Source organism: Penaeus vannamei, chromosome 2, assembly GCF_042767895.1.
Source record: "Penaeus vannamei isolate JL-2024 chromosome 2, ASM4276789v1, whole genome shotgun sequence".
Classification (NCBI taxonomy): Eukaryota; Metazoa; Arthropoda; class Malacostraca; order Decapoda; family Penaeidae; genus Penaeus; species Penaeus vannamei.
The window spans coordinates 30,660,996-30,679,934 of record NC_091550.1 but is presented as its reverse complement, the minus strand read 5'-3'; the positions used below and the strand labels follow the sequence as shown (position 1 = coordinate 30,679,934).

Below are 18,939 nucleotides of genomic sequence, written 5' to 3'. Positions count from 1 at the left end.
CGCCCTCACTCCCTTTGATGTAAGAGTGAAATCTATATCAGAAATGCCTTTTCCTAATACAAAAAAGGAGTTAAGATCTTTCCTTGGAACAGTAGGCTTTTATAGGAAGTTCATTCCCAATTTCTCAGATACTGCTGCTCCTTTAAATGATATGCTTAAAAAGTTAAGTAGCAATAAACTTACATGGAGTGATGTCCAGATTGATAGCTTTCAAAGTCTAAAAGCAAAACTCTCTAATAATCCTGTACTTTGCTTGCCTGACTATAAGAAGACATTTTATTTGAGAACTGATGCTTCTGATAATGGTTTAGGTGCTGTACTCCTCCAAGATGTTAATGACATGAAAATGCCCATTGCTTATGCCAGTCGTAAATTATTGGAAAGGGAGCGAAATTATGCAACCATAGAGAAAGAATGCCTTGCTATTATCTGGGCAGTGGATAAATTTAAGAACTATTTGTTTGGTAAAGAATTTGTCTTGCAGACAGATCAGCAACCATTAACGTACTTGAGGAATATGAAGAATTCTGATGGCAGATTAATGCGTTGGTCTCTCATCCTTCTGTGTTACTCATACAGAATTGAGTATATCAAAGGCAACTATAATATTGGCGCTGATTTACTTAGTCGTTGTCCTGTATAAATATGTATGTTAATGTGTTGCCATTGCTACTATGCATACTAAAATCTTCTAAATATCCTTATTTCATTTATTTTTGTTGTGTGTTTATATATATGATTCGTATGGAATTGTAATGCCGAGCCGAAAAGTATCTCCTTTGTTTTTGCGCATGCGCGGTGGTAGGCTGCTACCCCAATCCTTCGCGGGGGGTCGTAGGCCCACTTTGCCCTGACTCTTGCTCGTGTGAGCACTGGTACACCTGCTCGTGAGTAATTTATGGTTTCCTCGAACACCACATTCAAATAGGCATTTTTACTTTGTGTAAAGTAAATGGGAATATATATAAACCTACATCAATTCTTACACTAGATTTTTGTTACAGCCTTTTTATATGATTTTGAAAATCGTCTGTTGGAGAGAAACTAGGCCGAACTTGCTGCTTCCCCAATCGGCTCCTCCTCACAGAAATTCACGCTAAGAAAAACATGAAATCTATCTTTCACTTGTAAAGTATGATGCATACTTGAAGAACCATTCTTTTGTTATATTTGTTGATAATACATGTTATATTGATAAAATACATCTTTTGATTTTAAATCCTTGTGAACTGTACTGACGACTTCTGATTCCTCCGATTCTAAAAAGAAATGAAATAAAAAGAAAACGAACCACGTATATATATATATATATATATATATATATATATATATATATATATATATATATATATATATATATATATATATATATGTGTGTGTGTGTGTGTGTGTGTGTGTGTGTGTGTGTGTGTGTGTGTGTGATTTTCATGATAATAACAAAAATAATAACGATGATGATAATAACTAAAAAATAATAATAATAATAGAAATAATCATAATATCACTATTATTCTTATTATAATTATTATTGTTTTTGTTATTATTTCTAAAATTATCATTATTGTTATTATCATTATAAAAATAGTTATAATGAGGAAAATGACATTGATAATCAATGATAATATTGATGATAATAATCATAAAGCCCATCCATAATGAAAAAAAGATTAAAAGTATAAAAATCCCATGAGTCGAAAAAACGGCGAAATCTAGCGATATATAGCCTTTTGGCTGTAATACGCTAGGTTTTGCCGTTTTTTTCGACTTTTGGGATTTTATTACTTCTGGCCTTTATTTCATTATAAATGGACTGAATGATAATTATTATCATCATTATTATCATTACTGTCATCATTTTTATAATTATTATCATTATAATCATTATCATCATGATTATCATTATTATTATCATCATTATTGCAGTTATGATAATTATTATGCTAATTATTATTGCTATTTTTATCATTAGAACAATTCATATAATGATAATAGCAATAATGATAATCTTAGAAATAATAATGACAATAATAATAATTATAATAACAATGATAATGATACTATTATTTCTATTGCCATTATTAGTATGAAAATTATTGGAATAGAGTTAATTACTACTATTATTACAGTAATTATCAAGATTATCATTATACTTATGATTTTATCATTATCATTATTAGTAATTATCATTGTCATTATCATCATAATTATCATTATTGTCAATAATAAAGGAATTATAATGGAAATCATCATAATTACCTGAATAAATGTTAAAATGCTCATAATTACCATTAAAAAGCGAAAAGGGTTTCTTTTCGCCATTCCTCTCATAAGGCTTTAATACGCTAGATTTTGCCGTTTATCGACTTTGGGGATTTTATTACTTCTGGCCTTCATTTCATTATAAATGGACTGAATGAAAATTATTATCATCATTATTATCATTACTGTCATCATTTTGATGATTATTATCATTATAGTCATTATCATCATCATTATCATTATTATTATCATTGCTACAATGATAATAATTATTTTGCTAATTATTATTGCTATTTTTATCATTATAACTATATAATGATAATAGGAATAATGATAATCTTAGAAATAATAATGACAATAATAATAAATATAATGACAATGATAATGATGTTATTAATATTTCTATTGCCATTATTAGTATGAAAATTATTGGAATAGGGTTAATTATTGTTATTATATCAGTAATTATCAAGTTTATCATTATAATTATGATTTTATCACTATTATCATTATTATTGTCATTATCATTTTCATTATCATCATAATTATCGTCATTATTGTCAATAACAAAGGAATTATCATGGAAATCATCATAATTACCTGATTAATGTTAAAATCCTCGTAATTACCATTAAAAAGCGAAAAGTTTTTTTTCGACGTTACTCTCAAATACGCTAGATTTTGCCGGTTTTTCGACTTATGGGATTTTATTACTTCTGGCCTTTATTTCATTATAAATGGACTGAATGATAATTATTATCATCATTATTATCATTACTGTCATCATTTTTATGATTATTATCATTATAGTCATTATCATCATGATTATCATTATTATCATCATTATTGCAGTTATAATAATTATCATGCTAATTATTATTCTATTTTTATCATTATATTTATATAATGATAATAGCAATAATGATAATCTTTAAAATAATAATGAGAATGATAATAATTATAATGACAATGATAATGATGTTATTATTATTTCTATTGCCATTATTAGTATGAAAATTATTGGAATAGAGTTAATTATTGCTATTATTGCAGTAATTATCAAGATTATCATTATAATTATGGTTTTATCAATATTATCTTTATTATTGTCATTATCATTGTCATTTTCATCATTATTATCATTATTATTGTCAATAATTATCATGTAAATAATAATAAGTACCTGAATTAATGTTAAAATACGCTAGATTTTGCCATTTTTTCGACTTTTGGAATTTTATACTTCTGGCCTCTAATTCATTATAAATGGACTGAATGATAATTGTTATCATCATTATTATCCTCAATGTCATCATTTTTATGATTATTATCATTATAGTCATTATCATTATGATTATCATTATCATTGTCATCATTATTGCAGTTATAATAATTATTATGGTAATTATAATTGCCATTTTTATCATTATAATTATTTATATAATGATAATAGCAATAATGATAATCTTAAAAATAATAATGACAATAGTAATAATTATAATGACAATAATAATGATATTATTATTTCTATTGCCATTAATAGCATGAAAATTATTCGAATAGAGCTAATTATTGCTATTGCAGTAATTATCAAGTTTATCAGTATAATTATGACTTTATCATTATTTTTGTCATTATCATTGTCATTATCATCAAAATTATCATCATTATTGTCAATAATAAAGGAATTATCATGGAAATCATCATGATTACCTGAATTAATGTTAAAAGCCTCATAATTACCATTAAAAAGCGAAAAGTTTTTTTTTTCGACGTTCCTCTCAAAAGGCTGTAAGACGCTAGATTTTACCGTTATTTCGACTTTGGGGATTTTATTACTTCTGGCCTTTTTCATTATAAATAGACTGAAAGATAATTATTATCATTATTATCATTACTGTCATCATGTTTATGATTATTATCATTATAGTCATTATGATCATCATTATCATTATTATTATCATCATTATTGAAGTTATAATTATAATTACGCTAATTATTATTGCTATTTTTATCATTATAACTACTTATATAATGATAATAGCAATAATGATAATCTTAGAAATAATAATGACAATAACAATGATTATAATGACAATGATAATGATGTTATTTTTATTTTTATTGCCATTATTAGTATGAAAATTATTGGAATAGAGTTAATTATTGCTATTATTGCAGTAATTATCAAGATTATCATTATAATTATAACTTTATCATTATCATCATTATTATTGTTATTATCATTGTCATTATCATCATAATTATCATCATTATTGTCAATAATAAAGGAATTATCATGGAAATCACCATAATTACCTGAATTATTGTTAAAATCCTCATAATTACCATTAAAAAGCGAAAAGGTTTATTTTTCGACGTTTCTCTCAAAAGGCTGTAATACGCTAGATTTTGTCGTTTTTTCGACTTTTGGGATTTTATTACTTCTGGCCTTTATTTCATTATAAATGGACTGAATGATAATTATTATCATCATTATTATCATTACTGTCATCATTTTTATGATTATCATTATAGTCATTATCATCATGATTATAATTATTAATATCATCATTATGGCAGTTATAATAATTATTATGCTAATTATTATTGCTATTTTTATCATTATAACTATTTATGTAATAATAATAGCAATAATGATAATCATAGAAATAATAATGACAATAATAACAATTATAATGACAATGATAATGATATTATTATTTCTATTGCCATTATTAGTATGAAAATTATTGGAATAGAGTTAATTATTGCTATCACTGAAGTAATTATCAAGATTATAATTATAATTAGGATTTTATCATTATTATCATTATTATTGTCGTTATCATTGTCATTATCATCAAATTATCATCATTATTGTCAATAATAAAGGAATTATCATGGAAATCATCATAATTACCTGAATTAATGATTATCATTATTATTAACACCATTAATGCAGTTATAATAATTATTATGCTAACCATTATTGCTATTTTTATCATTATAACCATTTATATAATAATAGCAATAATGATAATCTTAGAAATAATAAAGACAATAATAATAATTACAATGACAATGATAATGATATTATTATTTCTATTGCCATTATTAGTATGAAAATTATTAGAATATTGTTAATTATTGCTATTATTGCAGTAATTATCAAGATTATGATTATGATTTTTATTTTTATCATTATCATTAGTATTGTCATTATCATTGTCATTATCATCATAATTATCATCATTATTGTCAATAGTAAAGGAATCATCATAATTACCTGAATTAATGTTAAAATCCTCATAATTACCATTCAAAAGCGAAAAGGTTTTTTTTCGACGTTTCTCTGAAAAGGCTGAATACGCTAGATTTTGCCGTTTTTTCGCCTTTTGGAATTTTATTACCACTGGCCTTTATTTCATTATAAATGGACTGAATGATAATTATTATCATCATCATTATCAGTACCGTCTATTTTATGATTATTGTCATTATAGTCATTGTCATCATGATTAACATTATTATCATCATTATTGCAGTTATAATAATTATTATGCTAATTATTATTATTTAACTATTTTTATCATTATAACTATTTATATAATGATAATAGCAATAATGATAATCTTAGAAATAATAATGATAATAGTAATAATTAGAATGACAATGATAATGATGTTATTATTGTACTTATTGCTATTATTAGTAGGACAATTATTGGAATAGAGTTAATTATTGCTACTATTGCTGTATTTATCAAGTTTATCATTAAAATTATGATTTTATCATTATTATCTTTTTTATTGTCATTATCACTGTCATTATCATCATAATTATCATTATTATTGTCAATAATAAAGGAATTATTATGGAAATCATCATGATTACCTGAATTAATGTTAAAAGGCTCATAATTACCATTAAAAACGAAAAAGGTTTTTTCGACGTTTCTCACAAAAGGATTTTGCCGTTCTTTCGACTTTTGGGATTTTATTACTTTTGAACTTAATTTCATTATAAATGGACTGAAAGATAATTGTTATCATCATTATTATCATTACTGTCATCATTTTTATGATTATTATCATTATAGTCATTATCATCATGATTATCATTATTATTATCATCATTATTTCAGTTATGATAATTGTGCTAATTATTATTGCTATTTTTATCATTATAACTATACATATTATAATAGCAATAATAATAATCTTAGAAGTAATAATGACAATAATAATTATAATGACAATGATATTGATGTTATTTTTATTTCTATTGCCATTATTAGTATGAAAATTATTGGAATAGAGTTAATTATTGCTATTATTGCAGTAATTATGAGGATTATCATTATAATTATGATATTATTTTATCATCATTATTATTGTCATTATCATTGTCATTATCATCAGAATTATCATCATTATATTTAATAATAAAGAAATTATCATGGAAATCATCATAATTATCTGAGTCATTGTTAAAATCCTCATAATTACCATTAAAAAGCGAAAATGGTTTTCTTTTTTTATTAGAAAATGACTGAATGATAATTATTATCATCATTATTATCATTACTGTCATCATCTTTATGATTAATTTCAAGTCAATATCATCATGATTATCATTATCATTATCATCATTATATTAGTTATAATAATTATTATGCTAATTATTATTGCTATTTTTATCATTATAACTATTTATATGATGATAATAGCAATAATGATAATCTTAGAAAAAATAATGACAATAATAATAATTATAATGACAATGATAAAGATGATATTATTATTGATATTGCTATTATTAGTATGAAAATTATTGGAAAAGAGTTAGTTATTGCTATTATTGCAGTAATTATCAAGATTATCATTATAATTATGATTTTATCATTATTATCATTATTATTATCGTGGAAATTATCATAATTTCCTGAATTAATGTTAAAATCCTCATAATTACCATTAAAAAGCGAAAAGTTTTTTTTTTCGACGTTTCTCTCAAAAGGCTGTAATACACTAGATTTTGCCGTTTTTTCGACCTATGGAATTTTATTACTTCTGGCCTTTATTTCATTATAAATTGACTGAATGATAATTATCATTATTATTATCATTGCTGTCATCAGTAATGGAAATAAAGGCCAGAAGTAATAAAATCCCAAAAGTCATAAAAATTGTAACATCTAGCACATTACAGCCTTATGAGAGAAACGTCGAAAAAACCCTTTTTTGCTTTTTTTTTTGGTAATTATGAGGTTTTTAACATTAATTTAGGTAATTATGATGATTTCCATGGTAATTCCTTCATTATTGACAATAAGGATGATAATTATGATGATAATGACAATGATAATGACAATAATAATGATAATAATGATAAAATCATAATTATAATGATAATCTTGATAATTACTGCAATAATAGCAATAATTAACTCTATTCCAATAGTTTTCATACTAATAATGACAATAGAAATAATAATAACATCATTATCATTGTCATTATATTAATAATTATTGTCATTATTATTTCTAAGATTATCATTATTGCTATTATCATTATATAAATAGTGATAATGATAAAAATAGCAATAACAATTAGCATGATAATTATCATAACTGTAATAATGATGATAATAATAATGATAATCATGACGATAATGACTATAATGATAATAATCATAAAGATTATGAGAATAATGATAATGATGATAATTATCATTCAGTCCATTTATAATGAAATAAAGGCCAGAAGTAATAAAATCCCAAAAGTCGAAAAAACCGCAAAATCTACAGCTTTTTGAGAGAAACGACGAAAAAAAGCTTTTCGCTTTTTAATGGTAGTTATGAGGATTTTAACATTAATTCAGGTAATTATGATGATTTCCAGGATAATTCCTTTATTATTGACAATAATGATGATAATTATGATGTTAATGACAATGATAATGACAATGATAATGATAATAATGATAAAATCATAATTATAATGATAATCTTGATAATTACTGCACTAATAGGAAGAATCAACTCTATTCCAATATTTTTTATACTAATAATGGCAATAGAAATAATAATATCATTATCATTGTCATTATAATTATTATTATTGTCATTATCATATCTAAAATTATCATTATTGCTATTATCTTTATATAAATAGTTATAATGATAAAAATAGCAATAAAATCCCAAAGGTCGAAAAAAATGGCAAAATCTATCGTAGCCTTTTGAGAGAAACGTGGAAAAAAACACATTTTCGCTTTTTAATGGTAATTATGAGGATTTTAACATTAATTCATGTAATTATGATGATTTCCATGATAATTCCTTTATTATTGACAATAATGATGATAATTATGAAAGATTTAATAATGGAATACCGCATTTTCATCATGAACATTATATCCTCTCCGATCGGGATTCGAACCCTCGCCGCCAATGCACGTGAATGCAAGACGGCCGCTCTACCACTCGTACAACGACCCACTCAAAAGGAGTGAGCAACTAGGCGCTTACTAGCATCCATAGACATTACCTCCCTACTCATAGCGAAGTATCACACTCACTCCCCGTGTGCACTCGGTATTTGTGGACAGAGCAGGACAAATCACAAATCAGATAACCTGAGGTGCATTCTATGAAAGATGGAATAATGCAATATCGCATTTTTATCATGAACATTATAACCTCTCCAATCGGGATTCGATCCCTCGCCGCCAATGCACGTGAATGCAAGACCGCCGCTATACCACTCGTACAACGACCCACTCAAAAGTAGTGAGTAACTAGGCGCTTACTAGCATCCATAGACATTACCTCCCTACTCATAGCGAAGTATCACACTCACTCCCCGTGTGCACTCGGTATTTGTGGACAGAGCAGGACAAATCACAAATCAGATAACCTGAGGTGCATTCTATGAAAGATGGAATAATGCAATATCGCATTTTTATCATGAACATTATAACCTCTCCAATCGGGATTCGATCCCTCGCCGCCAATGCACGTGAATGCAAGACCGCCGCTCTACCACTCGTACAACGACCCACTCAAAAGGAGTGAGCAACTTGGCGCTTACTAGCATCCATAGACATTACCTACCTACTCATACATGAGTAAGGATAGCGAAGTTTCACATTCACTCCCCGTGGGCACTCGGTATTTATGGACAGAGTAGGACAAATCACAAATCAGATAACCTGAGGTGCATTCTATGAAAGATAGAATAATGCAATACCGCATTTTTATCATGAACATTATAATCTCTCCGATCGGGATTCGATCCCTCGCCGCCAATGCACGTGAATGCAAGACGACCGCTCTACCGCTCGTATAACGACCCACTCAAAAGGAGTGAGCAACTAGGCGCTTACTAGCATCCATAGATACTACCTACCTACTCGTATATGAGTAAGGATAGCGAAGTTTCACACTCACTCCCCGTGGGCACTCGGTATTTATGGACAGAGCAGGAAAAATCAAAATTCGATAATGCATTATTCCATCTTTCATAGAATGCACCTCAGGTTATCTGATTTGTGATTTGTCCTGCTCTTTCCATAAATACCGAGTGCCCACGGGGAGTGAGTGTGAAACTTCGCTATCCTTACTCATATATGAGTAGGTAGGTAATGTCTATGGAAATAATAATAACATCAATAGAAATAATATCATTATCATTGTCATTATAATTATTATTGTCATTATTATTTCTAAGATTATCATTATTGCTATTATCATTATATAAATAGTTATAATGATAAAAATAGAAATAATAATTAGCATAATTATTATAACTGCAATAATGATGATAATGATAATGATAATGATGATAATGACTATAATGATAATAATAATAATAATGATGACAGTAATGATCATAATGATGATAATAATTATCATTCAGTCCATTTATAATGAATTAAAGGCCAGAAGTAATAAAATTCCAAAAGTCGAAAAAACGGCAAAGTCAAGGGTATTACAGCCTTTTGAGAGAAACGTAAAGAAAAACTTTTTTCGCTTTATAATGGTAATTATGAGGGTTTTAACATTAATTTAGGTAATTATGATTATTTCCATGATAATTCCTTTATTATTGACAATAATGATGATAATTATGATGATAATAACAATAATAATGATAAGATCATAATTATCATACTAATAATGGCAATAGAAATAATAATATCATTATCATTGTCATTATAATTATTATTATTGTCATTATTATTTCTAAGATTATCATTATTGCTATTATAATTATATAAATAGTTATAATGATAAAGATAGCAATGATAATTAGTATGATTATTATCAGTTATAATGATAAAAATAGCAATAATAATTAGCATAATAATTATATAATAATTATAATAATTATTAGTTATAATGATAAGAATAGCAATAATAATTAGCATAATAATTAAAAAACTGCAATAATGATGATAATAATAATGATAATCATGATGATAATGACTATAATGATAATAATCATAAAAATGATGACAGTAATGATAATAATGGTAATAATTATCATTTAGTCCATTTATAATGAAATAAGGGCCAGAATTAATAAAATCCCCAAAGTCGAAAAAACGGCAAAATCTAACCTTTTCAGAGATACGTCGAAAAAAAACCTTTTCCCTTTTTAATGGTAATTATGAGGATTTTAATATTAATTCGGGTAATTATGATGATTTCCATGATAATTCCTTTATTATTCACAATAATGATGATAATTATGATGATAATGACAATGATAATGACAATAATAATGATGATAATGATAAAATCATAATTAAATGATAATCTTGATAATTACTGCAATAATAGCAATAATTAACTCTATTCCAGTAATTTTCATACTAATAATGGCAATAGAAATAATAACATCATTATTTTATTACTTCTGGCCTTTATTTGGACTGAATGATAATTATTATCATTATTATCATTAGTGATCATTTTTATGATTATTATCATTATAGTCATTATCATCATGATTATCATTATTATTATCATTATTGCAGTTATAATAATTATTATGCAAATTATTATTGCTATTTTTATCATTATAACTACTTATATAATGATAATAGCAATAACGATAACCTTAGAAATAATAATGACAATAATGATAATTATAATGACAATGGTAATGATGTTATTATTATTTCTATTGCCATTATTAGTATGAAAATTATTGGAATATAATTAATTATTGCTATTATTGCAGTGATTATCAAGATTATCATTATAATTATGATTTTATCATTAATATCATTAGTGAATTATCATTATCATTATCATCATAATTATCATCATTATTGTCAATAATAAAGGAATTATCATGGAAATCATCCTAATTACCTGAATTAATGTCAAAATCCTCATAATTACCATTAAAAAGCGAAAAGGTAAATTTTTCGACGTTTCTCTCAAAAGGCTGTAATACTCTAGATTTTGCCGACTTTTGGGATTTTATTACTTCTGGCCTTTATTTCATTATAAATAGACTGAATGATAATTATTATTATCACCATGATTATTATTATTATTATCAAAATTATTGCAGTTATAATAATTATTATGCTAATGATTGTTGTTGTTTTTATCATTATAACTATTTATATAATGATAATAGCAATAATGATAATCTTAGAAATAATAATGACAATAATAATAATTATAATGACAATCGTAAGGATGTTATTATTTCTATTGCCATTATTAGTATGAAAATTATTGGAATAGAGTTAATTATTACTATTATTGCAGTGATTATCAAGATTATTATAATTATGATTTTATCATTATTTTCGTTATTATTGTCATTATCATTATCATCATAATTATCATTATTATTGTCAATAATAAAGGAATTATCATGGAAATCATCATAATTACCTGAATTAATGATAAAATCCTCATAATTACCATTAAAAAGCGAAAAGGGATTTTTTTTCGACGTTTCTCTCAAAAGACTGTAATACGCTAGATTTTGCCGTTTTTTCGAGTTTTGGTATCTTTATCATCTTTATTATTACTCTCATCATTTTTTTTATTATTATCATTATTGTCATTATCTTGATTATCATTATTATTATCATCATTATTGCAGTTATAATAATTATTATGCTAATTATTATTGCTATTTTTATCATTATAACTATTTATATAATGATAATAGCAATAATGATAATCTTAGAAATAATAATGACAATAATAATAATTATAATGACAATGATAATGAAGTTATTATTATTTCTATTGCCATTATTATTATGAAAATTATTGTAATAGAGTTAATTATTGGAATCATTGCAGTAATTATCAATTTTATTATAATTATGATTTTCTTATTATCATTATTAGTCATTATCATTATCATTATCATCATAATTATCATCATTATTGTGAATAATAAAGGAATTATCATGGAAATCCTCATAATTACCTGAATTAATGTTAAAATCCTCATAATTACCATTAAAAAGCGAAAAGGTTTTTTCGACGTTTCTCTCAAAAGGCTGTTCGACTTTTGGGATTTTATTACTTCTGGCCTTTATTTCTTTATAAATGGACTGAAAGATAATTATTATCATCATAATTATTATTACTGTCATCCTTTTTATGATTATTATCATTATAGTCATTATCATCATGATTATCATTATTATTATCATCATTATTGCAGTTAGAATAATTATTATGCTGATTATTATTGCTATTTTTATCATTATAACTATTTATATAATAATAAAAGCAATAATGATAATAACAATTATAATGGCAATGATAATGATACTATTTCCATTGCCATTGTTAGTATGAAAGTATGCAGTAATTATCAAGATTATCATTATAATTATGATTCTATCATTATTATCAATATTATTGTCAATATCATTGTCATTATCATCATAATTATCATTATTGTCAATAATAAAGGAATTATCATGGAAATCATCATAATTACCTGAATTAATGTTAAAATCCTCATAATTACCATTAAAAAGTGAAAAGGGTTTCTTTCGACGTTTCTCTCAAAAGGCTGTAATACGCTAGATTTTGCCGTTTTTTCGACTTTGGGGATTTTCTTACTTCTGGCCTTTATTTCATTATAAATGGACTGAATGATAATTATTATCATTATTATCATTACTGTCATCATTTTTATGATCTTTATCATTATAGTCATTATCATGATTATCATTATCATCTTTATTGCAGTTATAATAATCATTATGCTAATTATTATTGCTATTTTTATCATTATAACTATTTATATAATGATAATAGGAATAAGGATAATAATAATTATAATGGCAATGATTATGATATTATTTCTATTGCCATTATTAGTATGAAAATTATTGGAATAGAGATAATTATTGCTATTATTGCAGTAATTATCAAGATTATCATTATAATTATGATTTTATCATTATTATCATTATTATTGTCATTATCATCATAATTATCATTACTGTCAATAATAAAAGAATTATTATGGAAATCATCATAATTACCGGAATTAATGTTAAAATCCTCATAATTACCATTACAAAGCGAAAAGGATTTTTTTTTCGAAGTTTCTCTCAAAAGGCTGTAATACGCTAGATTTTGCCCTTTTTTAACTTTTAGGATTTTCTTACATCTGGCCTTTATTTCATTATAAATGGATTGAATGATAATTATTATCATCATTATTATCATTACCGTCATCATTTCTATGATTATTATAATTATAGTCATTATCATTATTATTATCATCATTACTGCAGTTATAATAATTATTATGCTGGTTATTATTGCTATTTTTATCATTATAACTATTTACAAAATGATGATAGAAATAATAATAATCTTCGAAATAATAATGACAATAGTAATAATTATAAATGGACTGAATGATAATTATTATCATCATTATTATCATTACTGTCAAATTTTTTATGATTATTATAATTATAGTAATTATCATCAGGATTATCATTATTATTATTATCATTACTGCAGTTATAATAATTATTATGATAATTATTATTCCTATTTTTATCATTATAACTATTTACATAATGATAATGTCATTATTAGAAATAATAATGACAATAATAATAATTATAATGACAATGATAATGATGTTATTATTATTTCTATTGCCATTAATAGTATGAAAATTATTGGAATAGAGTTAATTATTGCTATTATTGCAGTAATTATCAAGATTATCATTATAATTAGGATTTTATCATTATTATCATTATTATTGTCATTATCATTGTCATTATCATCATAATTATCATTATTGTCAATTATAAAGGAATTATCATGGAAATCCTCATAATTACCTGAATTAATGTTAAAATCCTCATAATTACCATTAAATAGCGAAAAGTTTTTTTTCGACTTTGTAATACGATAAATTTTGCTGTTTTTTTAGACTTTGGGGATTTTATTACTTCTGGCTTTTATTTCATTATAAATGGACTGAATGATAATTATTATTATTATTATCATTACTGTCATCATTTTTATGATTATTATCATAATAGTCATTATCATGATTATCATTATTATAATCATCATTACTGGAGTTATAATAATTATTATGCTAATTATTATTGCTATTTTTATCATCATAACAATTTATATAATGATAATAGCAATAATGATAATCTTAGAAATAATAATGACAATAATAATCATTATAATGACAATGATAATGATGTTATTATTATTTCTATTCCTATTATTAGTATGAAAATCATTGGTTAGGTTAGGTTAGGTTAGGCTCAAATTTAACAGGGAGACTCCAAATTTCGTTTTCTCACATAAGATTTATATTAAATCAGTTTAATCGAGGATAGGTTACATTAGCTGGAATTTGGTGAGGTGAGGTTAGGTTAGGTTAGGTTAGGTTAGAATCAAATTTGACCAGGAGACTCCAAATTTCGTTTTCTCACATAAGATTTATATTAAATCAGTATAATCGAGGATAGGTTACATTAGCTGGAATTTGGTGAGGTTAGTTTAGGTTAGGTTAGGTTAGTTTAGGTTAGGCTCAAATTTGACCAGGAGACTCCAAATTTCGTTTTCTCACATAAGATTTATATTAAATCAGTTTAATCGAGGATAGGTTACATTAGCTGGAATTTGGTGAGGGTAGGTTAGGTTAGGCTCAAATTTGACCAGGAGACTCCAAATTTCGTTTTCTCACATAAGATTTACATTAAATCAGTTTAATCGAGGTTAGGTTACATTAGCTTGAATTTGGTTAGGTTAGGTTAGTTTAGGTTAGGTTAGGTTAGGTTAGGTTAGGCTCAAATTTGACCAGGAGACTCCAAATTTCGTTTTCTCACATAACATTTATATTAAATCAATTTAGTCGAGGATAGGTTACATTAGCTGGAATTTGGTGAGATTAGGTAAGGTTAGGTTAGGTTAGGTTAGGCCCAAATTTGACGAGAAGACTCCAAATTTCGTTTTCTCACATAAGATTTTATATTAAATCGGTTTAATCGAGGATAAGTTACATTAGCTGGAATTTGGTGAGGTTAGGTTAGGTTAGGTTTGGCTCAAATTTGACCAGGAGACTCCAAATTTCGTTTTCTCACATAAGATTTATATTAAATCAGTATAATCGAGGATAGGTTACATTAGCTGGAATTTGGTGAGGGTAGGTCAGGTTAGGTTAGGTTAGGTTAGGCTCAGATTTGACCAGGAGACTCCAAATTTCGTTTTCTCACATAAGATTTATGTTAAATCAGTATAATCGAGGATAGGTTACATTAGCTGGAATTTGGTGAGGTTAGGTTAGGTTAGATTAGGTTAGGTTAGGCTCAAATTTGACCAGGAGACTCCAAATTTCGTTTTCTCACATAAGATTTATATTAAATCAGTATAATCGAGGATAGGTTACATTAGCTGGAATTTGGCGAGATTAGGTTAGGTTAGGTTAGGTTAGGTTCGGCTCAAATTTGACCAAATTTCGTTTGCTCACATAAGATTTATATTAAATCAGTTTAATCGAGGATAGGTTACATTAGCTGGAATTTGGTGAGGTTAGGTTAGGTTAGATTAGGTTAGGTTTGGCTCAAACTTGAACAGGAGACTCCAAATTTCGTTTTCTCACATAAGATTTATATTAAATCAGTTTAATCGAGGATAGGTTACATTAGCTGGAATTTGGTGAGGGTAGGTTAGGTTAGGTTAGTTTAGGTTAGATTAGGCTCAGATTTGACCAGGAGACTCCAAATTTCGTTTTCTCACACAAGATTTATATCAAATCAGTTTAATCGAGGATAGGTTACATTAGCTGGAATTTGGTGAGGGTAGGTTAGGTTAGGTTAGGTTAGGCTCAAATTTGACCAGGAGACTCCAAATTTCGTTTTCTCGCATAAGATTTATATTACATCAGTATAATCAAGGATTGGTTACATTAGCTGGAATTTGGTGAGGTTAGGTTAGGTTAGGTTAGGCTCAAATTTGACCAGGAGACTCCAAATTTCGTTTTCTCACACAAGAATTATATTAAATCAGTTTAATCGAGGATAGGTTACATTAGCTGGAATTTGGTGAGGGTAGGTTAGGTTAGGTTAGGTTAGGTTAGGCTCAAATTTGACCAGGAGACTCCAAATTTCGTTTTCTCGCATAAGATTTATATTACATCAGTATAATCGAGGATTGGTTACATTAGCTGGAATTTGGTGAGGTTAGGTTAGGTTAGGTTAGGCTCAAATTTGACCAGGAGACTCCAAATTTCGTTTTCTCACATAAGATTTATATGAAATCAGTTTAATCGAGGATAGGTTACATTAGCTGGAATTTGGTGAGGTTAGTTTAGGTTAGGTTAGGTTAGGTTAGGCTCAAATTTGACCAGGAGACTCCAAATTTCGTTTTCTCACATAAGATTTATATTAAATCAGTTTAATCGAGGATAGGTTACATTAGCTGGAATTGGTGAGGTTAGGTTTGGTTAGGTTAGGTTAGGTTAGGTTAGGCTCAAATTTGACCAGGAGACTCCAAATTTCGTTTTCTCACATAAGATTTATATTAAATCAGTTTAATCGAGGATAGGTTACATTAGCTGGAATTTGGTAAGGTTAGGTTAGGTTAGGTTAGGTTAGCCTCAAATTTGACCAGGAGACTCCAAATTTCGTTTTCTCACATAAGATTTATATTAAATCAGTTTAATCGAGGATAGGTTACATTAGCTGGAATTTGGTGAGGTTAGGTTAGGTTAGGTTAGGTTAGGCTCAAATTTGACCAGGAGACTCCAAATTTCGTTTTCTCACATAAGATTTATATTAAATCAGTTTAATCGAGGATAGGTTACATTAGCTGGAATTTGGTGAGGTTAGGTTAGGTTAGGTTAGGTTAGGCTCAAATTTGACCAGGAGACTCCAAATTTCGTTTTCTCACATAAGATTTATATTAAATCAGTTTAATCGAGGATAGGCTACATTAGCTGGAATTTGGTGAGGTTAGCTTAGGTTAGCTTAGGTTAGGCTCAAATTTGACCAGGAGACTCCAAATTTCGTTTTCTCACATAAGATTTATATTAAATCAGTTTAATCGAGGATAGGTTACATTAGCTGGAATTTGGTGAGGTTAGGTTTGGTTAGGTTAGGTTAGGCTCAAATTTGACCAGGAGACTCTATTTTTTTTTTCTCACATAAGATTTATATACGCTGCTACCCAGGCCGGCGAAGCGAATGCTGCAGGGGCATCGTCGGACTAACGACGGCCTGACACGATATATAACATATATATATATATATATATATATATATATATATATATATATATATATATATATATTATATACATATATATAATATATATATATATATATATATATATATTATATATATCTATATAATATATATATATATATATATATATATATATATATATATATATATTATATATATATATATTATATATATACAGTATATATATATATATATATATATATATATATATATATATATATATATATATATATATATATATATATATATATATATATATATAAATATATATATATATATATATATATATATATATATATATATATATATATATATATATATATATATATATATATATATATATATATATATATATATATATATATATATATATATATATATATATATATATATATATATATATATATATATATATATATATATATATATATATATATATATATATATATATATATATATATATATATATATATATATATATATATATATATATATATATATATATATATATATATATATATATATATATATATATATATATATATATATATATATATATATATATATATATATATATATATATATATATATATATATATATATATATATATATATATATATATATATATATATATATATATATATATATATATATATATATATATATATATATATATATATATATATATGTATATATATATATATTTTATAATATATATATATATATATATATATATATATATATATATATATATATATATCAGGAATTCCCCCAAGAACCCGAGAAGCAGACCCAGAAAGTCCCCCAAGAACCCGAGAAGTAGACCCAGGAAGTCCCCCAAAATCCCGAGGATTAGACCCAGGAATTCCCCCAAGAACCCG

General features: G+C 25.5%; 1 protein-coding gene across 1 annotated transcript in view; it reads left to right on the top strand.

The window, feature by feature from the left end:
• Positions 1 to 43: 43 nt before the first annotated feature.
• LOC138865643 (uncharacterized) overlaps positions 44 to 18,939 on the top strand; it is a 27,240-nt gene continuing 8,344 nt past the window's right edge. The window contains exon 1 of the mRNA XM_070136488.1: positions 44 to 596. Within this exon, the coding sequence (XP_069992589.1) occupies positions 44 to 596 (553 nt within the window). The remainder of the gene's footprint in view (positions 597 to 18,939) is intronic.